This window comes from Amborella trichopoda, chromosome 1 (assembly GCF_054954075.1).
Source record: "Amborella trichopoda isolate Santa Cruz 75 chromosome 1, AtrichopodaSantaCruz75HAP2 v2.0, whole genome shotgun sequence".
Classification (NCBI taxonomy): Eukaryota; Viridiplantae; Streptophyta; class Magnoliopsida; order Amborellales; family Amborellaceae; genus Amborella; species Amborella trichopoda.
The window spans coordinates 31,196,130-31,223,165 of record NC_142336.1 but is presented as its reverse complement, the minus strand read 5'-3'; the positions used below and the strand labels follow the sequence as shown (position 1 = coordinate 31,223,165).

Sequence of the window (27,036 nt, the reverse complement as noted above, 5' to 3'; positions counted from 1 at the left end):
GCCTTGGTTTTAAGTCACGAAGGAGGGGGAGGGTATTTCTAGGGTTGATATTATCATTGAATTTGAAAAACATTTTTGGGCAGTCTTCAATTTCTGTGAGAATAGAGAACAAGAGCTAGATGGATGGAATCCACCACTGTTGGGTAGTGTTAAATTAAACTTGAATGGGAGCTCAATAAGCAATCATGGCCCGGCAAGTATCTGGGGTGTGGGGAACGATCGCTGTGGGACAATTACGTTCTGCTATTATGGGCCATGTGGTAATGTCACAGCATGGTGGATATTTGTGCTCGAACTGAAATTGGTGAAGGAGAAATATATAAGTAGTTTCATGGAAGGTGATTCCTTGAATGTTATAAATTATAAATTGGTATAACATGAGGAAACCTCCATGGTCAACAAGAGGTAAATGGCTAGATGTCTTGGATACTACTAATGGTATGGAAGTTGCGTTTCAGCATGACCGGTTGGCTAAAGAGTTATCTTCTAGTGAATTTGTAATTTCTGATTCCTTACCTATGTAATTTGCATGTCTTTGAGATTCATTAATAAAAACCAGTACCCATCTCAAAACTATCATCCTTAGCTAGTTGGAATCATGAGAATTTAACCCAAGGGGCTAGGAGAACCCCATAAAGATTTTTTGAGTGCCATCACGATCTCAAAGTCGTTAAAGCTGCAGAGTTGAGTCGATTCTCAACGTTGGTGAAAGCTACAGAGTTGAGTCGATACGTGAGCGCATAACTGATTCTGTGATGGAAAAATTAAAAGAAATAAACCAAGAACTTCGGATAGAGTTAATCTAATGTGGGAAGCAAATTTATATTAGAACTCCATGAAAGAAATGCCCCAAAGTTCAGTACAATTTGCCCATATTTGTCTCTCTACCCACGAAACATGTTAGACTATCAAACAACAAACCTTCATGTGTTAGCCACGGCCTATAAAGTGCCTCAACTGACATATTCAAATACAAACCCTGGATTGTATCTTCAAAGAACTTACATGTTGGAACTCCTTAGGAAAACAAAGCAACGGGGGAGAATGACCTACCAATGATACAATTCTCTCTCAACAAAAAAAAATGCAAACAGGGTGGCAAATTAAAGAAAAAGTAAAATACAATGCAAAATCAGTGACCTGGTTATTTTCCGAAAGGCGACATGGCAGTCATAGGCAGCTGGTTCCCCTGCTCATGTAATGGAAATGCACCTGCCCCATTATTAGGAGCCATTGCCCCGTACCCTTGAGGTGGGGGCACTTGCACTTGACCTGGCATCCCAAACACTTGATTTGAAACTTGACCAGGCAACCCAAACAATTGATTAGACAGAAGTTGAACCTGACCAGGCAATGGAGCCACTTGATTGGGCAACATTTGAACTTGACCAGGCAAAGAAGCCACCTGATTAGACATCAATTGCACCTGAGAGGGCAAAGACGCCACTTGATTTGGTATCACTTGCACTTGAGGGGGCAAGGATCCCACTTGATTGGGCAACACTTGATCAGGCAAAGTAGCCAATACACCTGCATTACAGCCTTCCCAACCCCCCACAGGGCGAGGACCCATGATACCATGAGCAACAACTGGCGAGAAGGGGCCTGCAGAGATCTGAGAAGGGGTAGGGGCAAGCATTGGGTGTGGCTGCTGCCCAAGAATTGAAGGTTGGTTTTGCAGCATCACAGAATCTGGGGTTGTGTAATCCCGACTACGATCATTGTTTACCTGAAAGTAAATTGTCTCCTTTACAAGCAACGAGAAAAAGTAGAAAAAGAAAGGCCAGTTTTTGTTTTCATTTCCAAGCAACGAGAAAAAGTAGAGAAAGAAAAGGCCAGTTTTTGTCTTCATTTCCAGAAGGAGGTTACCTTGACATTGAGGTCCGTGTGCCGAGAATAGGCCAGATGAAGCTTGCAAAAACCTCCCTCGTATATGCAGTGGCCTTCTAGATTTTCTTTTGCAGCGACAGCAGTCTGGACATCTGCAATGAAATTTAAGACCAACAAAGAATCAACACAGAAATTTTCAAAGCCTAATCGTAAAAGCAATAAAACCTGGAATCTTCTTGTTCATATGCTATAAAGCTATGAGGGAGGGAGAGAGGGAGGGAGGGGGGGAGGGAGGGAGGGAGGGAGATCTTTCAAAACAAGAAACATGGATCTATGATTGTACTGAACAGTGTCACCAAATGCAGACGCATAACAGATTATGTAGTGGCATAATGCATTATGTGGCCTAGAGCACATCGTTACACCCGCATACGCGGGATTTGGTGATGTGTCAGCATATGCAGCGCATCACCTACATATGTGTGCGCATTGCATAGGGCACGATGAACCCAAATATGCAGTTCACTGCTCGTGGCAGCACATCACCTGCATATGCAGATGCATTGCATAGCGCAGGATGCACCCAAATATGCAGTTCACTGCTCGTCGGAGGAAAATGCCCACAAGGAGGAACATTTTGTGTTATTTTACCCCATGAAAAGGAGGGAAAAGGGTATTGCTTGTGGGGCCCCCAAAATACCCTTGAAATCATTTTTTAGATGGTTTTGAGTAATTAAAAACAAGAAAGTTTGACATCGAGATTTTTTTCATTGAAGCCAAAATTTTCAAAAACAAAAAAAAAAGGGCAAAAAAAATCTGGGGGATGCTTAGACAATCACTAGAGAGATTGTTTTTGAGGTTTTTGGACGAGGATTCACCAAGTAATTGAGGGTTTCAAGGGCCATGTAGAAATTCAATTTTTTTAAAAAAAAAAACACTTTTGGTAAGTGTCCATTTCCTAGTAACTTTCTTTCAAGTAACAAGAAAATGATATGGAAATATTAGAAATTCAACAAACTAAGGAATGTTAGAGCCTGCTCTCAATCAACCAATGAGATTATAAAAGAGATTAGGGCAAGTGTAAAGATAGCCAAAGAAAATAGAAGAAAACAAAGCAAAAGAAACAAAAAGAATTGTTCGATGAAAATCAAACATTTGCTGAAGAAGAGCTTTTGAAGTTGGAAGTAGGTGTACGGTTTATAAGGGATTGGTGCTAATGTTGGGTAAAATAAATCTCTCACTAAGGTGCTAATAGATATGTTTTGCAACCCAACCCCAAGGTAGTCGTAGATGCTAGGGAAGGAAATAAAAAAAACAACCATGCTTGAAAATCATCATCATCAAAGTATTTTCCCAACTAATGGGGTCAGCTACACAAATCCCGATCCGTTATTCTGCTCTATTAAGGTTATACATTCAATGAGGCCATAAGCCCTCATATTTTCTCACTGCTTCCAACCATGCCCTTTTGAGCCTACCCCTTGCCTTTTTTTAGCCTTCAAATTTGAACTAACTCACATCTCCTAAAAAGTGTTGTACTGGGTCTGTGCTGCACATGGGCAACCCACCTAAGTCTATTTTCTCTCATCTTATCGCCTATTGGTTTCACACCTAAATTTTGCCTAATGAATTCATTTTGAATTCAATCCCTTCTTGTCTTGCCACTCATCCATCTCAAAACTATCATCTCAGCTATACTCATTCTGTGGTAATGTTGTTTCTTGACTGCCCAGCATTCCGCCCTATAAAGCAAAGTTGGTCTCACAGTTGTCCAATAGAACTTACCCTTTAGATTCATTGTTATGCGGCAATCACATAAACTTCAGTTGGGCATCTCCACTTCACCCACCCAGCTCTAATTCTATGTGTAATATCTTCCTCAATCTCTCCCACTTTTCTAGATTATCGACCCAAGATATCGAAAATGCACTCTTTTTGGTATCTCTTGGCCGTCAATCTTAACTACTTCCTTCTCTATACTCTTATTATTACCAAACTTGCATTCCATATACTTTATCTTAGTCCGGCTAATTTTAAAACCTTTAGATTCTAAAATATACCTCCAAAGTTCTAACTTTGCGTTGACACCATTTCAGGTCTAATCGATCAAAACTATGTCGTTTGCGAACAACATACACTACAGTATCTCATCTTGTAGGTGCCCAATTAGGTTTTCTATAATTAAAACAAAGAGGTATGGGCTCAATGCTGACCCATGACCATGCTTGAAAATCAATACAAGAGAATAGAGAAGAATAACGTTTATAATACATTGCTAAGTGGACTTTCCAAGCTCGTACTCCTTTCAATAAGTGTGCCCCCAATAGCTTCAAGTTAAAGATCGAGGCAAATGGGCAATTTTGGCCAAGGCTCAAACTCCATTCGTTTCATGAGCTTAGAAGGCCCTTTCGAAGGATGCAATGAAAGATGTGAAAAAAAAGTTAAGCTCTCAAAGAGAGAGATGGAGAAGAATAGGATGACCATCATGTCACATGGATTATCTTATGGAACATCTCAAACGTTTATTAATTTTTTGGTCAATGGTCCCTTAGGGACTTATCTTAGGAAGTCTATTGATGCATCAAACAACTCATATTATGCAACTGATGAGATTTTAAAGGTCATTAGGTAAGAGCATGTTGTACAAATTAATGACGATCGTACCGCTTATTCAGCATCTGGGCATCTCTTGACTTTAAAGAGAAGGCATGTACTTAGGACTCCTAGCACAGCTCATTGTCTTTGATCTAATGCTTGAGGACATAGTGTAGACATCCAAGGTTAAATAGCATTTACAAAAACCTAAGTCTATCATTGGTTTCATCCCTAGACCTAAGCATGATGAGGGAGCTTACAAAGAAGAGAGAGAGTAAGAGAGCAAGAGCCACTAAATCTGCCTTGACATTTCTCACTCTACAAAGCATATGCATGAAAGGCGTCCTAAGGAACATGTTCACTTCAAAAAAGTGGACTAGAAGTGGTCAAGGCATCAAGATAAGAAAAAATCGTAGCAAATTGTGCTTAAGCATCTTTTGTGGCCAAACCTACTATTTGTCCTATGTTTCTCACCCTTTTGTTGAAGCACTTATATCGGATGATGGTGATCCAAAGCCTGCCATCGGATACATGAGGTGATGATTGCGGCATAAGAATAGATCAAAATGGTATTCAACAATGATGAAGCCCACATACAAGCCTATACTTGAGATTTTGCGATAGGAAATGACATATCCAACTTTACCAGCCCCTACATGCAGCTGTTTACTCCTTTAATCCATCTCTTCGCTATAAGAACCTATCCATTGAATCAAATGGAAAGGAGAAGAGGAGGGTTTAGATGTACTTGGAAGGTTGGACCTTGACCTGGCTATACAAGATGAGATCCAACATAATTAGCCGCTCATGCGGAACAGTGTTATTAGACAACAAGGTAACCAAAACCATGCGAACTTTGAACTTGAAGTTTGAATTTTTACTCAGAAAGTGTTAACTGTAGTGTTTCTTCTTTACTTTGTTCTACTTGTATAGTTGTAATAAACAAATATCCACAGCTGAGTGATGGAAATATGGGAACAAGATACCAAATATTCAACATCTCGCCATTCGAGTGTTGAGCCTCACATCGATTTCATCTGGTTGCAGCACAATTGGAGCTCATTTGAGCATGTAACTCTTTATTTGCTTGATTTTGACTTTCTAGAATCTAGATTGCAGACAAATAGAAATCTATCAGGCATTGGTTAGGTTAATTAATGTTTTTTATCCTTTGTTTGTTTCCTTGCTTACTATCACAACTCCACACCAAGAAAAAAGGAATAGGCTAGAGCAGAAAAAGTTGAATAGTTTCGCCTTTGTGGAAGTATGAGCACCTTAAGGAGAAGTACTTGAAAAGCATGGATGTCGACCCAATTGTATTGGATGAAGCCGATGCCGAGGGCACAAGTGTGTGGACAATAAATCTACAATTACAATGGGTGCTCAAGGTTGAGGACCTTACTTGGTTGGATGTCTAGAAAGCTGTAGGGCGGCTGGAGAAGTAAGCCCTAACACTAGGAAGAAGTATATGTGGAATAAGCAAATGATAGTGATGATGCCTCTAAAACCTCAACTTCAGCTGTGGGGAATGCGAATGCACATGCACATAAGGGATCAGCATATGACTTGTCTGATTGAGAGTTGAGAATTGAGAAACTTGAGACATTTGAGTGCAGTGCATTGATTAAATTTTCATCTTATGTCATAAACTTTTGGTCTTTGGAGCTTGGATATAATGTAATATGTACATATGACTCTGAAGTACTTTTGATCTTGGATGTTATGTCAAGACCATTTGGCATTTTGGGTTTTAATTTCATTTATTTAATTTAATAAATGAAATAGGATGGATTATTTTAGTTTAAATGATAATTGTATCAGACTGTTGGAGAATAGAAACAACAAACTCCGTTGCTCTTTATCAGGCTAGGTATCCAGGGATTATATATAAGTACTAAAATAAAATGCTTGATTTCACATAAATCACACATTTACATTTTCCCAAGCATTTTTACCTTTTTATAGATTTTGAAAAGTTTTAAATTTATTGACCACATCAGAGATGAAGCACCCTCATCAAGACCGAATCAAGTGTCCAACCTACAAATTTACCATGATCGGAATAGCCCTACCCATGGTTCTGAAACTCACAAAAAGGAGAAAAATTCGCAGATAATCACGATTCCAATTGAAGATATAGGCCCACAGAAGATCCAAGACATTCCTGTGATGTATGTCACCACAAAGGTAGAGGGCCGAGTCAATCCTATATTCCAAATAAGTGCAAAAGAAGACCTGCAAGATGTCCAAGCCATCAATGAGCCCAACCAAGATTCCAGGGCGAGGTATCCCCAAGACCATAGAAATGGGAAATGCCTTAGGTTCGAGACAACAAATCAAGAAGAAACTCCAAATTTTGAAGAAGTAAACGATCAAGTAGATGTGAAGTATGTCAGAAGAAATTGATAGGAGAAAACCAAGAGATAGAATATTCAAGTTCAAAAGAAAACTTAAACCCTCAATCTTTGGAGATCCTAAGAGGCCTACCTAGGCCACCCTCATCAGATTTCCTGGATGATCCAACTATTTGGGACGAAGAGCTGAGCCTAGAGCAGTCAATCACACCATCTTCTAAGGCGGATAATATTGAAAATGTAGAAGGCCCAAATTTGACCCAAATTTGATCATTCTTGAAAATCCAACATCTACTCAAGAGTTAAGAGAAATTGAACCCCTTCGAAATTCTAAGGGGACAAGGAAATTAAGGTTTTTGAAAATTTCCTTTGTATACAAGCGTTAGGACAAATACATTTTAGCCCGAAACTCTGTATTTGTTTCATAATCCTACCTATCTTCAAAATCTTCTAAAATGTTTCAAAAAACGAAGGAATTACACGGAGGCTTGGACATGATGTTTCCGCCGCCACCATATCCTGGATGTCATGCCTGCAAAACCCTTATGAAAATCAAACCAACCAATATATTCTCAAAATCAAGCTCGAACCTGTGAATCCCAAGAATTAGAATCAAAGGCGAACAAGAAGTTCAACTAGCCAGGAATTCATCACACCGGCATTTCTTTTAAATCATAATCTCATTCGATTGGAAGAACCAAAACCCAAGAAAAGGTCTAAAGTTGAATATGACCACATTGACGTCCCAAGTAATATTAGGATGACTATAGCAAGGAATGTCACCGGCTCAAAGATAACACAGTTTTGGTTGACTGTCACTTCACATCCTGATTGACAGAGACCTATCAACACTACTGTTTGATAGTGCAGTTTCGGTTTGACGTCTTATGGATCAAAAGCATTCAGAAGCATACTGCATCCCCAAAGAATACTAGTCATTCAAAAGAATTACTCAAAAAAATTTCCTTTCTATCGTGTCCCAGGTGTCTACTTCTTTGTCATTCACCCGGTACCCCCAAGTGAATGCCAAAGAGGGACAACTGTAGACATTCCCCTCGAAATTCTGGCTACGAGTTCAAAAAACATTGGTTCTAAGTCCAAAGGACCATACAAACCCTAGTAGACCATAGGTGACCTAAAACCCAATAGAACTATCCCAAAACTTATCACCGGACCCTCACTTCACCTTAGACACCCACAAGCCTTGTGAAACCAGAAAACTGAGCCGAGCACCAATTGGACATCCAAAAACCTAAAACCAAAAGTCTTAGCCTTGTAAACCCCTCATAAGTATATCAAATTTGGCCAAATTTGGTTTCAAATTATAAAGGATGTTGCAAGTTTTTCAACGTTCCAAGAATCGCCTAAATCCGACTTACAGTTAGAAAGTTAAAGCCCGGGGGAATTTTTTGGAAGAAAGGACAATTTACTACTCCCTACCCGGGTTGGACATGTCACAGCACGGGACACGCCGAGTGGTCTGACAAGCCAATCCACTTTTTAAGCCAGTTTTGACCTATTTTAGTTCGATTTTTTACCAGAAAAATCTGAATAAATTAAGAAAAATACCGAAACCTATTTCTAATTGAACTAGGAGATTACAACGACTAATTTCAACCCTAGCCCTAGTTCAAACCCATAAATACCCCCTCTCAAAAACCATGAAAAAATCTTAGAAAATAGGAGAAAATCTTGAAATCAGGAAAAATAACCCAAAAACTACCCAAAAATAGGAAAAAAACCTTAGAAAATTTGGAAAAATCCCGAAATTCGGATTTTACACTAGCAAATCCTCAAAACCTTAGACAACTAAGGAAATACTCCTCCAAACCCAAGAAAAGCTTATGTAAACTCTACCTAAAATTCCCGAGCTTTTTTTTAGCCATAGGAACCCTAGATCTAAGTGAAAGAACCTTAGATCTACCAACAAGCAAAAGCATCCAAAAAAGAGATGGTGGTACAAATCAGAAGAGCGATCTGATCCAAGCCCGAAACTTCGAGTTCCGAGTTCTCTGATGGTAAGTATTTCTTTTTCTTTTTAATTTAGTTTATTATATGCATTGATTCTCTATTTTATTTTATTTTTCTAGAAATTTATTTATTATTAGATTTAGTTAAATTTTAAGAAGTTTTTTAAAAGGTCAAAATACGGATTTAGAGATGGCGTTGCTAGTGGACTTAGAAAAAGGGCAGATCTGTATAGATCTACGATGTTTCTAAGCCCATAATTGAACAACCCCACCTCTACTTTTTCATTTAATTCTCTATTTTTATTTTAGTATTCTAAAAATTTATTTATTATTAGATTTAGTTAAATTTTAAGGAGTTTTTTTAAAAGTCAAAATACAGATTTGGAACTAGCGTTGCCAGTGGACTCAAAAAAAGACTAGATTTGTATAGCTTTACACTCTGATCTGCGCCGATCTCGAGGTGGAACAATTCAAATCATTACAAAAATGAGTTAGTGTAATGAGAAAGTAAATAAAGTAAGGTCGCTCACATTATGGGCTCAAAAAATGGCAAATCTATACAAATCTAGTCTTTTCTGAGTCCATTGGCAATGCCAGCTCTAAATTTGTATTTGACCTTGAAAAAAACTTTCGAAAATTTAATTAAATCTAATAATAAATAAAGAGTAATGATCTTATGAATCCCTCACACACACGGATGTTATAGAACCCCAGTTATCTACCGTTTGATCAATAGCCATTCTCGATATACAAAATGAGTTAACCCGTTAAATAAGTCAACCGATAAACCATTACCCATGCAGCAAAAAGCCCCACAATCCTCCAATCACCATTATCCCACCCCCCTTTCTTTTGACCCAAGCCTCAACTCTCATCGAAAACTTTTATCTCTCGACAACAAGTGAGAAAAAGAGAGAGAAAGAGCTTGAAACTTTGAACCATCGGAGCAAACCTATCTGAGTATCGCCCTCTCCTTTTTCCTCTCTTTTCACCCCTTGATGTCATATTATAAAAGAATCTCACCATATCTATCATTTATCTTTCATTATCATTAACCCCTATAATATGCACCAATCTATGGAAGAGAAGCATTACATAAGGGAGAAATTGAGACTCCGAACTCGTTAAGCATTTGCCAGAACAATTGAAAATTACATCTCAAACCTTCAAATACGTGAGCTCTCAAAAACTTCGAACAATAGTTTCATCATTTTAGCTTCTTAATATCCAAATCAAGGGAAAATACGAAACCCAAAAAAGCAAGTTTCAGGCTTTAAAAAACCCACTCAGTATAGAAAATTATACTCAGCTAGAGAAAGAGAGAATTGAAATCTAAATTTCAATTTTTACCGAAGGTAATGCCAACAATGCACAATAATATTTATTTCGAGATACAATCCGAGATAGAATATTAAGATAAGTACAAAATATCCAAAAATCCAAAGACTCCAATTCTTAAAAGTCTACAACAAGGAGAGAGAGAGAGAGAGAGAGAGAGGGAGAGAGAGAGAGAGAGAGAAAGAGAGAGAGAGGAGTATCACAATGAATTCCTATAAGAAATGAAAAATCGAAAACCCATCAGGTCCGATTTTTAAAAGATTCCCACAAGAGAAAGACTAATGTAGTTGAATTTCCTATTAATTTAAGAAAAACCCAAAAGTATCAACCACTATATCTACTCAACCATGAGATAGAGAGAGAGAGAATATACTCACTGTAACGATTAGCCCCAACCCCACCAAACCCTCAAAAGTGATATCCAACAAGAAGGTAGCGAGGTGATAAAGTTCCAATGAGAGAGAGAGAGAGAGAGGGTGGGGGGAGGTGAATAGATTTGCATTGTGAGAGCCCTAATCATGTTATAGTCAAAACTCCAAGGACATCATTTCCAAAACCACCATGACTCACTTCTTTCAATCCTTATATCTTCTTCCTTCTTTCTAGTGGGTTTACCGGTTCATATCTTCATGCCCTCTCTCCTTCCTTCCTCTCTTTCTCTTCACACCCTCTCTCCTTCCTCTCTCTGCGTTTAATGGTTCATATCTTCACACCCTCACTCCCTCTCTCTCTCTCTCTCTCTCTCTCTCTCTCTCTCACACACACACAATTAGGTTGCCATTGGAAATGGAGAGAAACGATAGGTTACCATTAGAAATGGAGAGAGTAACGATGTCGTAAACGTTAAGCTACTGGTTTATTATGAGTTTTCCTTGTGCAAATCTCAAGAAACTCAATCCAACGACTAATAGGGTGGGTCCCATACAGCCATCCATGTGTGAGGGACCTATACGATCCTTTCCTCCAAAAAAATAAAATAAATAGAGAATTAAATGAAGAAAATAAACAAAACTGAGCATAGAAAGAAATACTTACGTTCAGGGACCCGAAACCAGGCGTTTCGGGCTAAGATCAGTTCGCTCTTCTGATTTGAGCCACTATCTCCTTTTTGGATCTCTTTTGCATGCTAGAATTGGTAAATCTAAGGTTCTTTTCACATATATCTAGGGTTCCTAAGGCTACGGAAAAAGTTCAAGATTTTAAGTACGATCTACCTAGGCATTTTTTTGGGTTTGAAGGAAGACTTTCTTAATTTTCTAAGGTTTTTGGTATCTTCTAAGGTAAAATCCAAATTTTAAAAATTTCGGTGTTTTTTTGGGATTTTTCAAGATTTTTCCTAATTTTTTATGAATTTTCTAAGGCTTTTATCTAATTTCTGATATTTTGGGGGTATTTTTCCTAATTTTGAGATTTTTTCCTATTTTCTAAGTATTTTTGCATGGTTTTTTAGAGGTTTGAGAGGGGGTATTTATAGGTTTGAACTAGGGCTACGGTTGAAATTAGTTGTTGTAATCTCATAGTTCAATTAGGATTAGGCTTGGGTATTTTTCTTGATTTTTTCGGATATACAAAAATAAATCAAAACAAGCTTAAAACACATACTGGTCCATCAGACCGCGTAGCGCGTCACACATTGACATGTGTCCAGCCATGGCAGGGACTAAATTGTCATTTCCTTGAACAAATTCCCCCAAGCCATAACTTTCTAACGATAAGTCTAATTCAGACGATTCTTGGACAGTTGGAAAGCTCGCGACCTTCTTTATAATTTGAAACCAAATTTGGTCAAATTTGAGATACTTTTGAGTCAACAAGGCTAGGACTTTAGGGTCTCGCTTTCAGGTTTTCTGGATGTCCAATTGGTGTTCGGGTCAGTTTTACGGGTTCACAAGGCTTGTGGGTGTCTAAGGTGACTATGTGAGAGTACCAGTATAGGCTTTAGGTAGTACAATTGTACTGGGTTTAGGTTGCATATAGTTTACTAGGGTTTCTGTGGTCCTTTGAACTTAGAATCAAGGTTTTCAAGAATTCCCTTAAACAGAATTTTGAGAGGGGTGTCTACAGGTGCCCCTCTTTGGCCTTCACCTGGGGTATCAAGTGAATGGCAAAAAGTAGACACCTGGGATACAATGGAAAGGAAACTTTTTCTAAGGAGTCAATCCTTTGAATGACTTGTACCGTTTGGGTAGACGGTACGCCGATGCATGTTTTTCATCCGTAAAACATCGAACTGGCACTACTATCTTTGAGTCAGTGGCGTTGAGAAGTCTCCTGACAATCGGGATCCGAAATGACAATCAACTGGAATCGTGCTATCTTTGAGTCGGTGACACGCCTTGTAGTCACCCCAATGCTACATGGGACGTCAGTGCAGTCATCTTCAACTTTAGACCTTTTTCTTGAGGTCTAGTTTTTCAATTGAATGGGATTTGGATTTAAAAGAAATGATGAATTATTGAATAGTTGAACTTTTTGTTCGCCTTTGATTCTAACTCTTGGGATCCACATGTTCAAGTTTGTGTTTTGGGAACCTATGGGTTGGTTTTTCTTTCCTAAAGGTTTGCAAGCATGGCAATCCAGGATTTGGTGGCGATAGAAACATCATGTCCAAGCCTCTTTGAAACTCCTTTGTTTTCTAAAAAAGTTTAGAAAAGTTTTGAAGATAAGTAGGATTTTGAAACAGATACAGAGTTCCAAGCTACTTTTTAACCAAAGAAATTACAATTTTTGAAAACTTCACAAGAACATGTAGGGGAAGTTTTGAAGAGAGGAATAATTTCAAAAAATATGTTTGGTAAGCAGTTTAGGCTCATATTACCATGGAGCTTTTTTCTCTCTTCTTTTTTTCTTTTTTTTTTCTTTGCAAGTATGAGCTTGTCAAGCCTCTGCTTAGGACCTTCAGGACAAGGAATCATTGGGTACTTCCTCATGTTCTAATCTTCGGCTCTTATGCTACAACTCAAGGGAGAGTTTTTCTTTGAAGTTTTTGAGCCAGCAGGTGTCTTAAATAATGTGGAATACTGCCTCTGAGTGCTCAGAATCTCCTTGGACTTCCAATTTTGTTCCTCCCTCCATTACCGACCCTTTGAAGTTCAAATAGTCGCGGATCTTCAAATTTATTCAGCCCGATGCCTCCATATTTCTTTGCTTTCTAACACCATTCTGACTTAGGAAGAGAAGAATTTATATAGATTTTTGGAGAAGAGACAAAAAGGTAGAAGCTCTTTCTTTTTTTTTTCTTTTGTCACCTCAAGGTCCCTTTCAATTGTTCAACCCAGTGGCCATTTTCCCGACGCTCGGGGTACCTTTCGGATTTTTAACCCAACGGACTTATTCTTATTTTCTTTTTACTTTTCGAAGAAGATGAAGGAGGAAGATAAGAAGAAGAGTTAGTGGTGTTATTCCTTCTTAGCACTTTGTCCCAAAAACAGACAAGAACTCGATAATCCTTCCTTCTTCCAAGTGGCAGGGAGGTTCTAGTCTTGGTTATCTTCGGATTTTCCTTGCCCCAAGTTGGTATCCAACACTTCTTTGACTATGGTTGTTGAATTTTTGTTGAGTCTTTCTTCCTTGAATTGCTTCACTCGACCTTGTCTTCAAACTTAGGGTCACTCTCAACTTCCTAGTCCTTCTATCTCTTGCTTGGTTGGTTAAGCTCATTTTCTTCTTTTCTTTTCTTTTTTTTTCTCTTTATTACTGACTCCTCAAGCTACTAATGCCACAGAGTAGAATGCCTAAGCAGAGCATGAATGCCCCACTTGGCTTATTTTGAAAGGTAGGAGCAGGCGATCACCTTACTCCTTTTCAATAATCGTTTTCTTTTGCAACTTCATGTTGCTCTTAGGGAGTTGATGGCCTTGAGGTATGTTGGGAGTCATCGGATAAGATGTGGGCCTCACCAATTGCCCCTGCTATACTCATTATTGGATAGAGGTGCCCTTATCAAGTAGTTTGGTGGGGTTACCCTTGTAGGGTCTTCTCCATCGAATGAGATCGTCCCTACGATATGTTGAATGGGACAATCTCTACAGAGTTTTCATCATTAGGGGGATTCCTATCAAGCTGGTGATGGGATTGTCTCGGCTAGATCTTCTTTTTCCTCTTGAATATGGGGTGCCTCAAGTAGTGGAGTCGTGCCCCTGCCCCCTGCCCCTATCTTCTTCTTGGGGTTCTGCATCGCAGAAAGGTGGGTTATCCAAGAAATTTAGTGAGAGCGGCCCAGGTGATCCCCTTAGAACTTCTAGGGGTTCTAACTCTCGCAGAGGTGATGAATATTTAAGAATGATCAAATCTGGGCTCAACTCTTCATCCCAAATCAGTGGATCATTGAAGAAATCTGGTGAAGGTGGTCCAAGTGAACCTCTACGAATCTCCAAAAGGTTGAGGGGTTAAGTGTTCTTTCGAACTTGAATATTTTTTCCCTTGGTCTTCTCCAGTTGATGTATTCTGACTGGCATCACGTGGGACTACATGCTCATTTACTTCTTCAAAGATTGGAGTTTCTTCTGTAGTCTCAAGTCTAAGGCATTCCCCATTTCTACGGCCTTGGGAATACCTAGCCATGGAAATTCAGGTGGACTCGTTGATGGCTTAGACATCTTGCAGGTCTTCTTTTGCACTTATTTGGAATATGGGATTGACTAGATTCTCTACATTTGTGGTGATATGCATCACACGGATGTCTTGATCCTCTTCGGTCTTCCGTAGGACAATATCTTCAATTGGAATCGTGATTCTCTGTGAAAGCATGCACAGCTCTCCAATAGAGAACAACTACATACTAAGTTAATGATCAGTGCTTGCCAGTTTAAGTTTGCTCTAGAAGTATCCTAGAAAAGGGCCATGAACATAAAGCAGTAAACAAAACATCGTGACCATTGCCATGACCAAAAGACTCCCGAAATGCAATGAACACTTTGAAATTCTTCTCCAATTGCTTTTGTTACAAAGAAACCACTTTGAATTCCAGAAAAGAATATGGAAGTCTAGAAGTTACCCGGAAACTGTATTAATGCTTGAATAGCCGCATTCTTCTCAAAAATAGCAACCTTTTGAACAAGACCAAAGGCTGAAAACACCTGTCCCCATACACATACACACACACACACACACACAGAGTCAATTATGATGCAATAATAGTTTGTTAAATTACTGGCTAAAACTGTCTCAGATTAGACATCACAATACCGCACGTAAGACATCCGCTGTAACTGCATATTGCATGTTCTCAATGGATGCAAGAAGAACATTACTTTCCATCTCTCTTTTTTTACCATCAGGTCCTATGGTATACTGCACACATTAAATCTAACAATTATAAGTACTGCCCAATAATAAGATGCAGCTATGCAGAACTAGCAGGTTGAACCGCTATGTCTGACACAAGGAGTTCCAAAATTAAAACTCACCTGACCAGTAGCATCAATGGCCGAGGGAGCAACAGGCAGGTAAGGATTTGTGTAGTCCCTGACATTTAAAGCATAAAGAGTTACCATACATTGCAAAACCATACAAAGAGTATTCCAAAGTGATTTTTATGAGACATCCTTTCAGATGTAATAAAAACCAGAACAAAAGAGAAAAGCAGAATGACAAGCAGAAAGACAAATTCGCAAATTTAGCAAAACAACCCTAAGACACCACTGATTGAGAGTCTAACAACTGTAAGAGGGGATATAAATATATAAATAAATAAAACATTTTTTTTTTGAAACGCAATAAATAAATAAAACGAAAGAGTCTTTTCTATTTACAAGCCATAAAGCATTGATGAGAAAGGATGACCAATATAATTAATCAACAGAAACATCAGCAAAAAATACAATGAAGTTGATCAACTGGTAATCTGTTGGTTCTACCAGTAATCAGTTGGTTCTACCAGAGAGATTCAAAACCCATGGTTAACATTGTTGTCAGTTGCCATTTTGTTCAGTTGATGTACTGTTGGTTAACAAAAAGAGGAGGGTTCAAAACCCGAAGCTAAGATCTTCATCAAGATGCTTTCATCACGAAAGAGAATGCCAAGCATAAATAAAATCCCATGGAGCCCCTAACACATGCAGGACATTAGAGAAAGAAGAGCCATGTACTGCAAAAGACATTAAGGACCCATCAAGCTAAAAGCATAATTATCGTAAAAGCTCAATTGAGTAGGAATCTTCTCGGACCAGTCAGAATCCTCCCAGGAAATATTGGAAACCAGTATTAGTGTCATCAAGCCCCTCAAAAGAACTCTTCCCGGGCCATTAAGTTTATGCATACAACTACTTCAGTTCAGACATGGAAAGGCAAGAGAAACTTCCTGACCATAAAAAGAGATATTGTTTAATTCTAACCAGTGCTCCAAAAGGTAGATTCGGGCACATAGGAAGGCACGTGACGGGGGTGGGGGGGAGGAGAGAGAGAGAGCAGGTTTTCATGCGAGTGTAAATGTGAGGCCTCACATCGAACACTAGGAGTCCATATTCTTCTTTTTCTTCTTCTTATATGTAGACTGGGAGAGGGCTCGCATCAAACACTTGAAGATCGTCTTCTTCTTTATCTTCTTCTTATATATATAGAGAGACAGATAGAGCATTCAGGTCCATATGTGTGTGAGAGAGAGATGCCTCACATTAAACACTTGGAGGATGTCTTCTTATTTCTCTTCTTACATGTAAAGAGAGAGAGAAAGGGCATGTGGGTCTGCGAGAGAGAGAGAGAGGGGGAACTCACATCCAGCACTTCGAAGCCATCGATTTTTGCTCTTCATGTAGGTAATGAGAGAGAGAGTCTGACTGCCTAGGCAGGTGCCCTAATACCGAGCCCCTATTCGGTTCGGAAAGCCGTCTAAGGCAAGCCTAGTCAGTGCCTAGAAGCCTAGGCAGGCTAATTTTTGTTTACTGCTTGCAACTCAGCGCACGACAACATCAGCTAACAATGGTGCCAACCATGTAGTTTTACTGGCAACTGGATACCAGATCTTCATTGAGATGCCACCTTGGCATTCTCTCAGTCATCACCTACTTTTGAGGTACTTCCAAATATTCTGACTAGAAGTTATTTAGCAAAATAACAAAAATCAGCCACCTGACAAGGAGACTCATTCCAAAAGTATTCATGCTTTTTATAAGATCCACATATGAAGCTAGTCTGAAGTAGCTCAACTGACGGCTTCCTATGTGCATGTAGGGTGAGGATCCAAACATGAGATTGCAATCCTTCAAGGAGACCATATTTTTTATTTTCCTCTACATGATATTAATGTGGTAATTGCTAATTAACACGAAGTTCAAAAGGCTAAACTCATTTCACAGGCAAAAATGACACTCATAGAAAGATTGAACTGAACATAATATTGGATTCAGGACGAGTATGAATTCTACAGATGATCTGGGAGAAGATCAAAGAGAATGATGTTAGCATGTTCAGCTAGAAGTGTAATGGGTACATAATAAGATGTGCAACACTTCTTACTTAGGTGATTCAATTCTTTCATGTTGAAATTAGTTAATTTATGAAAGAATGACACGACCCATTGCTTTGAACTTGAAATGCAAGTGACAAAAGAAAAGGAAATGAAAAAGGGGAAACAAATGGAAATCAACTGGAAACTCATGGACATAGATCAAGTATGGTATATGGCACTATACCCTTGATGGCAAAGTAGATGCATATAAAAATTTTCTACTTTCTCTTCTTTTGAGAATGTTGACGTCCGAAGTTTCTGGCTTTATTGGTTTATGTACTATAATATTCTTCATTTCTTTCTCTCAAACGAAGACAACATTAAAAAATATAAATTTAACAATATACAAATATCTTTCTAAACAAACCAAAACCAAGCGAGAAGTTCAATGCACCACATAATCATCCACATGAAAAACTTCTTATAAACCAAATGCAGCAGACGAATGGAGGACAAAAAGTTTTATCTACTAAGTAGAAAGTAAATATCACAATGCAGCGTATACAGATTAGCATTTAAAAACGTAAAATAGCTTTAGATTCTTTGCATTTTGTGGTACTACAAGAAAAAGGCCTCAAAGCATCAAAGAATAAGCTTTTCTGGTAACAAAATAAATATGAGGACAAGCAGGCAATGCAGAGACCAGCAGACACCATGAATTATAAGAGTAACTAGCTGAGATCATACATGAAACTAGCATAGAGACATTATGAAAATTCGCAGCTTTCTCAAGATGGTGATACTTTTGAGAATACTCTGAGGAAATTAGCGAAGCAGATGGATTGAAAATAGAAGGGGTGATGCGGTGGCATTGTAATAAGAGAGTCCTTGAACCTGGGATGAGCACTACGATATTCCTTCTACCATACCTTGTGTTGTTTTTCACTTTTTCTCTTCTCCATTTAGAGCATCCCTTTCAGTTTCCTATTAAGTATGCATCTCCATTGCCTTAACTTTCAGTGTGACTAGATGGATGCAGCTTTCTTCCAATGCATCATAAATAATTAGAAAGTAATTATAAGAATTTACTTCTTTTTTATAACATAATTATGGAAGTCATACGGGATTAATAGGGATGATCATTGTCAAACTCATATTAAAGCAGAATTCAAATGGAAGTATAGGCACTAAACTTATCCAACGAATAAAAGAAACAAGGGGCCAACTGTACATTATCCAAAGTACCTGCTTCGATGACTCTGAAATTTCACATTAAGGTCCGTATGTGCAGAGAAAGTTATTCTTAGGGTACATGGTCCAACATGCTCCTGAAGTAAGTATCTGCAATTTTTGGCAAAATGGGTACTACTTAAGAAAAAATATTGGTTCACACAGACATTATACAATAGGGACAAGCAACCTACACATCACCTGGGAATGCTTCTCCCATCCAATGCATTTTTTGCAGCAGCTGCAGTTTCTGAATCGGAGAACTGCACCAATGCCTGAAATGAAATCATGTTAAGAGTATTATTAAAGGAACAACTAAATTTGTGAGCTGCCTTTGTAAAACCTCCCAAATCAATGACCTGGAAACCAGCAGTCTTCTCAAAGGTAGCTATTTTATGTACAAAACCAAAAGCTGAAAATACCTGCATCACCATAAAAATAAATTAAGAGTTAAATTTTGCCAAATACCAAACTTTGCTTTCACATATACAAAATAGAAAAGCTAAGATTCTCGTCCTTTGATAGGTTACTGGAAAATTGTCCATAAAGAAAGTACCATCCACCCAGGCTAAAAAACAATGACTTTACCAACACAAGGACATGGCTGACAGCAATTATAAACTTCATAATGTAGTAATTGTTTTAATAAATTCAATGATTTCACTGGGTTTTGAAGAGAATGTAATAAAATGTAACAATCCTTAAATAATAAAAGGGGAAATACAATGCCGAAATAATACATAGGGAAATTTCAAAAAAAAAACCCATGTGTCGCTCATTTGGAGAACGCAGCAAACAGCAGATCACAATAAATGAACAATGATGCAACCATTAACGGAATACAACAACCGACAACAGTATCTGTTAAAATTCTTGATAGGCACAGCAATATCTAGATAACTGAATGACATCAGCTTGGCCAGGCTTCAAATATTGATAAGAAATGGCAGTTTGTGAAGCTGTGCCTCAAAGAATAAAGTGAACATGTTTTGGGATTATGGCGAAGAAGGAACCCTGCTTTGGAAGGAATAGTTGACTAGGGTATCAAGGAGTGTTCGGGACTCTCTGAGGTGTGGCCTAGGTGCTGGGAGGTTTATGAATAGTACAGCTCATTGTCCAAACAAGAAAATATCAGTTGGTAGCAGACGTCCAGATACAATTCTCAAGGAAAGGGACCATAACACCTCCCATGAAATCACCTGAGGCCCCAAGAGGGGTCATTCAACAGCCTCCATCCATGTGGACGAAAGGAGTTACCAGAAGCCATCCATGGTTGAAGAAGCAATTGTGGAGTCTTTGGGCACCTCATCTCAGTAGGTAAGTGGAGGTAGAAGCTTGGTCACTAGCAATAGGACTAGGAGGCATTTTAAACTGCGTTTTTCTCTAGAGGTGTCAGGAAAATGGGGACTTCACCCCATTGCCTTCTTCAGTTGTGTAAGGAGTTAAGTCATATTTGATTGAGGATAGGGTGTAATTCTCCCCAAGGAAAAGGATTAACTGAGAGATGAACTCAGCTTTGATAAATCTCTAATAATGCTGCAATAATACAATAAAATATCCCATCTATAATACATGATAATGATATTTGTGACTACGCCAGGATGATCTAGTTAAGATTTTAAACTCTTCTAAGACTAAATTCTTGTGATTGCTATTTGTACCCATGTTTTTGCTTTCTGTGCCATGTAAAGATGGAAATTCTAGACACTGGGTCTGGATAATCCCACCCATATTTTGGTGCAATAGAAAAACAACAGATACGGAGATCAAATAACATAGGCCGCTTTCCCCATTTTTATCTTTTTGCTTCTCCTCAGCCAGTAGGTTATGTAGGGAAAACATCCGAAATACTTTTAGACGGATAAGAAAACATAGATAAAAGAATCGCCATTCAAGACTGCAACTGTCAGAAACAATAAGAGAAACAATGATCTAGAGGTTATAAGTCACCTATAACTAATCAAGCATTCAAATTACGGGGTGTTAGTACAAGCCACCTATAACCAATCAAGCATTCAAATTACGGGGTGTCAGTACAAATCTTGTGGACTAGGCATCCACAGATATAGGCAACATGTTGCCAGAGAGAATTTGGAGAAAATAACACACTCAATCTGTCAGCCAGCAAATGCTTAAATTTGTAACCGTAGCAAGAACAGAAATGGGAGCATTAGGGGCAAATTTTTAGAAAAGAGAAGCAAAGGGACAAACATTGATCTAGAGATCTGAAACCACCAATAACTAATCAAATCAGAGAGAAAAAACAGTGCCAAGAAATAAAGGATTCAAATTGCAGGTGTCTGCACATTCTTGCAGACTAGGCTTTTAGGTTATAGGCAACTTGTCACCTGAGAGAATTTAGAGAAAATAGTACCCTCGACCTGTTAGCTAGCCAATGCTGAAATTTACAGATGTAGCAAGAACAGAAATGGAAGCATTAGGAAAAAATTATAGAAATGAGAGTATTATGGGATAGTTAACAAGCCAATGCATTTATGTTGAGAGAAGGCCTCAACTCTTATTTAAGCATTTTCTCCTCATTTTTCATCAATGTTGACACTTTAGATGTCATTTTGTATGTTAAAGTGATGGATTTTTGTCGCATATTGCTAGTTTCTCTTTGAATATTATGCATAAAAAATGAATTAAGATGCAAAACACCTTTCATAAATGAAGATTTAACAATAGGATAGACAACAAGATCGATTTAAGTCTACCATCAGAACACATGACAATGTGAAATCATTAGATGAAAATTATATTAATTTTGTTAAGGAATGCATGTGTCAGTTCACATAGGATAACATACACAAGCTCAATCATTAAGCGAATGTCATAAAGAAAACCATGATCAATGATGAGTAAAGAATTTAGCGAACACAGACATGAAAGATTTAAACTCTGATTATTAAAGAATTTAGAGAACACAACCTATAATCTTATGATCAAAGATGGTACGTGCAAAAAAGCATGTACCATCCATTTATTTTTTCTTAGACAAGCATGCTTAGAAAAACACCTAGAAAAAAGTTAAGTCTCCAGTCACATGTAGTTAAAAAACCGGAGCAGTGGACAAGGGAAAGAGAGATAGAGACAGGAAGAAGAAAAGAAGACGAAACTAATGCAATCCTAACTCTTTAGAAGGAAGGATGGGAGTAGGAGTAGGATCAAGAGGAGGCAGGGTTAAGAAAGGGGGAGGAGACAAACACACATGCGCTTTCTCCCGATGAAGTAGGCTGCCAATGAAGATGTTTCCGTGACATGGACCTGCTGATTCATTTAGATTCATGTCAAAGAAAATCCTACAACAGTCAAATCCATGTTTTGAAAACTCAAATCATTTCATAACATTGTTGATAAAACACATCTCCAGGTGGCAAGTATACCTCTCTCTCCTCCATGAATGAGAATGCCAGTCAATGACTTACCAGGTGTAGAACATCAATGCTGACATCCCCTGCTTCAACACCCTCTATTGTTACTAACAATACATTGCTCGGAGTGTCCCCCGTGGTTTTGTTGTTGACAATTTCTTGTCTGTTGGAGTATTGAAGATAGACAGTTTTCCCTCGTACCTGAGCAGGTTCTGACGATGAGGAATAATACGAGATCATTGCAATAGCTTGATTAAGATCTGCCTGTTAAAACATCAAACAGACAAATATAAGTTGTTCTTTCACGAGATTGAACCCAAATCTGAGACTAAATTATTGGCATCAACAGTGAAATTAATGTTTTATGCTTACAAATTCAACAAAGGCTTGGTTCCGATTAGCCCCAACATTACATTTTGTGTTGACAATTTTACCGAACGGCTTTCCAAGTTCAATCAACTCTTCCACTGTACATTCCCATGGCAAATTTCGCAAATGCAGCACCTTAGAAGGCGGTTGTGTGTAACGAAATTGAGGCTGACCCGAGACAGAAGCCATGGTGCTCCCCAATCTACGCAAGGAAATGAAACTAATCAAAGTCAGATATACCAACCTCTCAAATGAAGTTGAAAGAGTGAAATATCATCAAATTTGAAATCTTATATCCTTATAAACTAAAAAACAAAAAAAAAAACTAAAACTTCTGAGAAGTTGGAAAAGAACAGACACACGCCTTACAAAATCTTTTAACAAACTTTAATGATATGAATGCACTTCTTCCTTCAAGGAAAAAGAAAATCTAGCTGATTGATACTCATCAGCAGCATAGTGCTGCATAAATGGAGTCAATATTATATTCGGTGTTCAAAAACTTGACTTGGAGGCAGAACTCAGCCCCAGCCAATCTGAGCAACTGGGGCGAGTTTGAGTCGACTCGCCCAAGTTTCTCCCCCAGTAGCCCAAGAACCCGGAAAAATCCCGAAAGTTCAAGAAATTCATGAAAAGTACGAACAAAACCCAAAAACATAGAATATCATAAAAGCATATACAACAAGGAAAATAATATAAATTATATTGAATCAGTCAAAAATACATCAGATATACAAATTTAAATTAAGAATTTGATACTTACACAAAATTTCAAGGCCGATTCTCCAATATTTCTGTTTGGTTCCAGTCGATGCCTCCAGTCTTTGTCAAAGCTTCCTCAAAACCCAGAATCAAGACCTCAACCAGATTTGGGATTTGAATTCAGATCTAGTTGATTCAAGCCTGTGAAATTTTCAGGTGAGGGGAATCCAAAATAGAAATCTCACCAATACAAGATTTTCCATTTTTTATCTCATTTTCCCTTTTTTATCTTATTTTCCCCCTTTTTCGGTAAGAAACAAGGCTAGGATTAGATCAAGAATCCAGAATTAGGCATATTGAACAAATTTCAACAAAGCTCAATCAACCATTGCGAAGAAATCAGAATATTTTGAAATCGGGCAATGCATAGGTCAAACTTTTCTATCCCTTAAATCTACAAATCCGAAATTTTTGCTCAATCTGATCAATCATGGAAAACAACTCTAAGGCCAAAATTTGGAATCAAATCAATGTTCCAAGGGAGAGAGATGAAGAAAAAGGGGGGGTGATTTTGGCCCACCCTTATATTTCAGTTTCAGTGTCAGACTCAGTCACTTTTGATGGACTCGCCAAGCTCGCCCAAGTTTTACAGTTTTCATGCCAATCACTGCTGCAGCAACATGCTGAAGTGATGTAGCAATATGTGAATGTGTGTGTGTATGCCCCCCAAGTTGGGGGGTTATGGGCCCGCGTGTGCCAAACTCACTCAGCCTCACCCAAGTTTGCAAAGACTGCATACATCCTTGTTACGTATATCATAGAAGACTTGAAAGTCAAATTTTACCAACAACAAGCATATTATTCATCATGCACAGCCATTAATATCACTAAGAAATCTACCATTTTAAAAACAATGATACACATGGAGAGTAACAATAAAAAATGTGACAAATCCATTCAGCTATGTATACTTTCTCATCCAAAAAAAAACTGTTTACATGGTACAATAAATCTATTGATGAGAAAGTATAATAGCTGAATACCTTGAATTGATGAGAAAGCATACATTTGTACAAAAAATGTGACAAGTCCATTCAGCTAGAGATCCATATTTCTCATTAGTGGTTACTTTCTTATCATGGTATTTAAATCATAGATCCACACACACGCATGCGCATGAACACTAGCACGTACAGGTGCACAGGCAGGCACACACATGCACATGCACAAACAGATGCGCACAAACACACAGAGTAATGTGCCTTTTAAAATATGATATTATCCTGTTCTGCAAGTATTAATTTATTCTATAGCAGAAGATGTAAAATAGATCTTTCATTCCATTTTATTCATTTGTGTCATGTTTCATTTTTCTCGAGTTTCAATGCAGTATTTTCCTATCGTTTTTGGGCGCATCTGCATGCCACCAAACATGTTTTGGCACTATTGGCGAGGCATTTTAGGAAGTGCTGAGTATGTGGTTGAGTGGCTTATTTGAATGCCACTTTAGAACCCCATTTTGGCGTAGGCACACAAAAAACACAGATATTTTATGAGAGATGAGAACTAACAATATTAGCTTTCATTCCACTTGCTAAATGCCACATTTTGTTGTAACTGAAACAAGCATCCACCAAAACAAATCTGTAAAGGGCTAATGGCAATTCATCAGTAAATCAAAAAGTCAGTATTGATTCAGTTTTGGGAAAAAGACTGATCCAGGAAAAGGTTTGCGATAAGACAAAGTGCTAGAAAACTCGTTAAAGTGGATAAAAGCTTATTGGTCCGGATTTGACACAAAAATCGACGATTTAAAAAGATGGGCATATATATGTGTGCCCAAGGGTACAGCAGGTAACTATATTAATTTCAAAGTAAACAAAATGAAAATTTCAGTTCATTCTGTAATTGCAAATAATGAATCAAATATTAAATTTAATGAGTATAGAATAAGACTATTTATGTTTAGTACAAGGAGGTCACAACTACCGTTGTTTGTTACATTTAAAATCAGACAGTTGGAGACGTGCCATGGATCAAGCTCAAAGTTCAAAAGATAATTATTCGTTCCTTACAACATATCCAAACCTTTAGGATTTGACATCTCACGATTTAAATTGATTTTAACCTCATTATAACTAAAACAAATGGTCTCATAGTATAGAATCCCCATTAAGAATGCCTGGACAGTGCTCAAAGGGTGTTGTATTGAATGACCCACAATTAAATTCATACAATATAGAGCCGAGGCTCTAACCGATCAAAGTAGAGTGCACCTTCAAATAGTATCAAGAAATGTGGTTTCAGGAAATCTTTTTGATAGCCTTAATTATAAAATTTAAAGCTTTAAAAATAGTGTACATCGAGTAGATATATGAAAACTTGAAAATCTTGAAAATTGACGGTCCAAAAATGCGTTACAAGATGCAATATTTCCAAAACTTAAAATCCATTTTTTTCTCATGTCCATGCATGTTGATGTCGAGATGATCAATTTGAAGATATTAGGGCATCAAAACAACCTCTTCAAAATTTTTGATGTGGTCTCTAATTTGATTGTTTACAGCCTCGGCTCTATATAAACTTTTTCCACAACTAAAAAGAACAAATATAAGACAATTTTGAATATTTTTGAAATTTTTTATTTAAAATGACGTAATGCTTCCCTATTATGGTTTGTTCAAAAAACCGAGTTTTCTTAAGTTATTTTGTGAATCACACCTTTTAAAATGCTTTCTTTCTAAAACATCAGGGTAATTTCGAAAGAGTCTCAGGAGGAGTTTCGCTCGCGAAGCTAGGGGTTACTAGCAAATCTGCTTGTTTATGTCATTCAAAGCTTAGGCCAGCAAAGCCCTAAACATAAGTGCTTCAAAGCTTCTCCAAAGCCTTCCAAACTTCAATTTCAAACTTTAATTCGATTAGGCTCTATAGTAACATGAAAATACATCTTCTTGAGGAGTCAAAAACAAGTCATTAACTTTTATGATTATATATTGCCACATCGCACTATATTTTATGGAACAGTTACAAAATAAGATATACCGATTACAGGCCACTAGAATCAAAATATAAGACTAAAATGAAGAACCATAACTGCAAAAAGGAACAAACTCTTCCGCATCCAAAACCGAGAAAAAACACGTTATCAAAATTTCTTATAATAAAAAGACCAGCAAACATACAATCACTCACCAACTACCAAAAGAAATATCATAAGAAGAATGGACAATTTATTCCACATCGACCTTGCAGCAAATTTCAGGTTTTCATCACATTTCAGGAGAAACCAACAGGACAGATACAATGAATGAAAGACAGATGAGGAAAAAGAATAAGGGGCGCACCTGATTTCTGAAAATTGAGATTGAATGTTTTAGGGCTCGCGCTCTTCTCATATCCTTGGTAGAAAGTTAATTTGATAGATATAAAAGATAAGGAGAAAGGCGCGATTAATATCCACAAGTGACGGTGAAATTCTCATTCTTTTCTCAAAATCCAAGTCACCCAAATTTAGCATGTGATACACACATGGCTAATCGGAAGGTACACGACACACCACTGGTGTATAATAGTTATATGCTCCACCTGGCATACTAAAATTCAAGATATAAACCCCTCTTTAAAACTGGTGTGGATCGGTGGTCGAGAATCCGTCCGAGTGAACTGGCCAATAAAAATTTAAAAATTTTAAAAAAAATTGAAAATTTTAAAATTCATGTTGGATTCTCTGATAGAACTACTCGATCCTATTAGATAACTATTTTAATTCTCGATATTTAGGCAAAATTGGAAATAGGGTCGACCGATTCTCGATCCGAACTGGTCAGTTTCAGTCTAATTTGCAAATTTTTAAAACGTAGTTATAATTTATAGGAAAAATTAGGCTT

General features: G+C 37.8%; 1 protein-coding gene across 8 annotated transcripts; it reads right to left on the bottom strand.

Annotated features, from left to right (window-relative positions):
- Positions 1 to 803: 803 nt before the first annotated feature.
- On the bottom strand, positions 804 to 26,571 carry LOC18428364 (polypyrimidine tract-binding protein homolog 1). Of its 8 annotated transcripts, XM_088854607.1 has the most exons (14): positions 26,494 to 26,571; positions 24,721 to 24,766; positions 23,211 to 23,350; positions 22,451 to 22,649; positions 22,133 to 22,342; positions 21,916 to 21,974; positions 19,064 to 19,126; positions 18,906 to 18,979; positions 18,720 to 18,815; positions 15,496 to 15,553; positions 15,275 to 15,379; positions 15,084 to 15,165; positions 1,870 to 1,982; positions 804 to 1,729 (listed from the first exon to the last, which is right to left on the bottom strand). In XM_088854607.1, the coding sequence occupies exons 11-14, from the start codon at positions 15,344 to 15,346 to the stop codon at positions 1,145 to 1,147; spliced, it is 852 nt and encodes a 283-aa protein (XP_088710733.1). In that variant the 5' UTR covers positions 15,347 to 15,379; positions 15,496 to 15,553; positions 18,720 to 18,815; positions 18,906 to 18,979; positions 19,064 to 19,126; positions 21,916 to 21,974; positions 22,133 to 22,342; positions 22,451 to 22,649; positions 23,211 to 23,350; positions 24,721 to 24,766; positions 26,494 to 26,571; the 3' UTR covers positions 804 to 1,144. The 8 variants fall into 8 exon arrangements, with proteins under 8 accessions (XP_088710733.1, XP_088710727.1, XP_088710697.1 ...); XM_088854601.1 differs by lacking the exon at positions 24,721 to 24,766 and having other exon boundaries at positions 21,916 to 21,971; positions 26,342 to 26,571; XM_088854571.1 differs by lacking the exon at positions 21,916 to 21,974.
- Positions 26,572 to 27,036: the final 465 nt, after the last annotated feature.

Coding starts and splice junctions, on each gene's coding strand:
- LOC18428364 (XM_088854564.1), bottom strand. CDS start 22,636: ATGGCTTCTGTCTCGGGTCAGCCTCAATTTCGTTACACACAACCGCCT. Junction 18,816..18,905: donor GATGGGAGAAGCATTCCCAG/GTGATGTGTAGG, acceptor CAAAAATTGCAG/ATACTTACTTCAGGAGCATG. Junction 15,380..15,495: donor CCATTGATGCTACTGGTCAG/GTGAGTTTTAAT, acceptor TAATGTGTGCAG/TATACCATAGGACCTGATGG.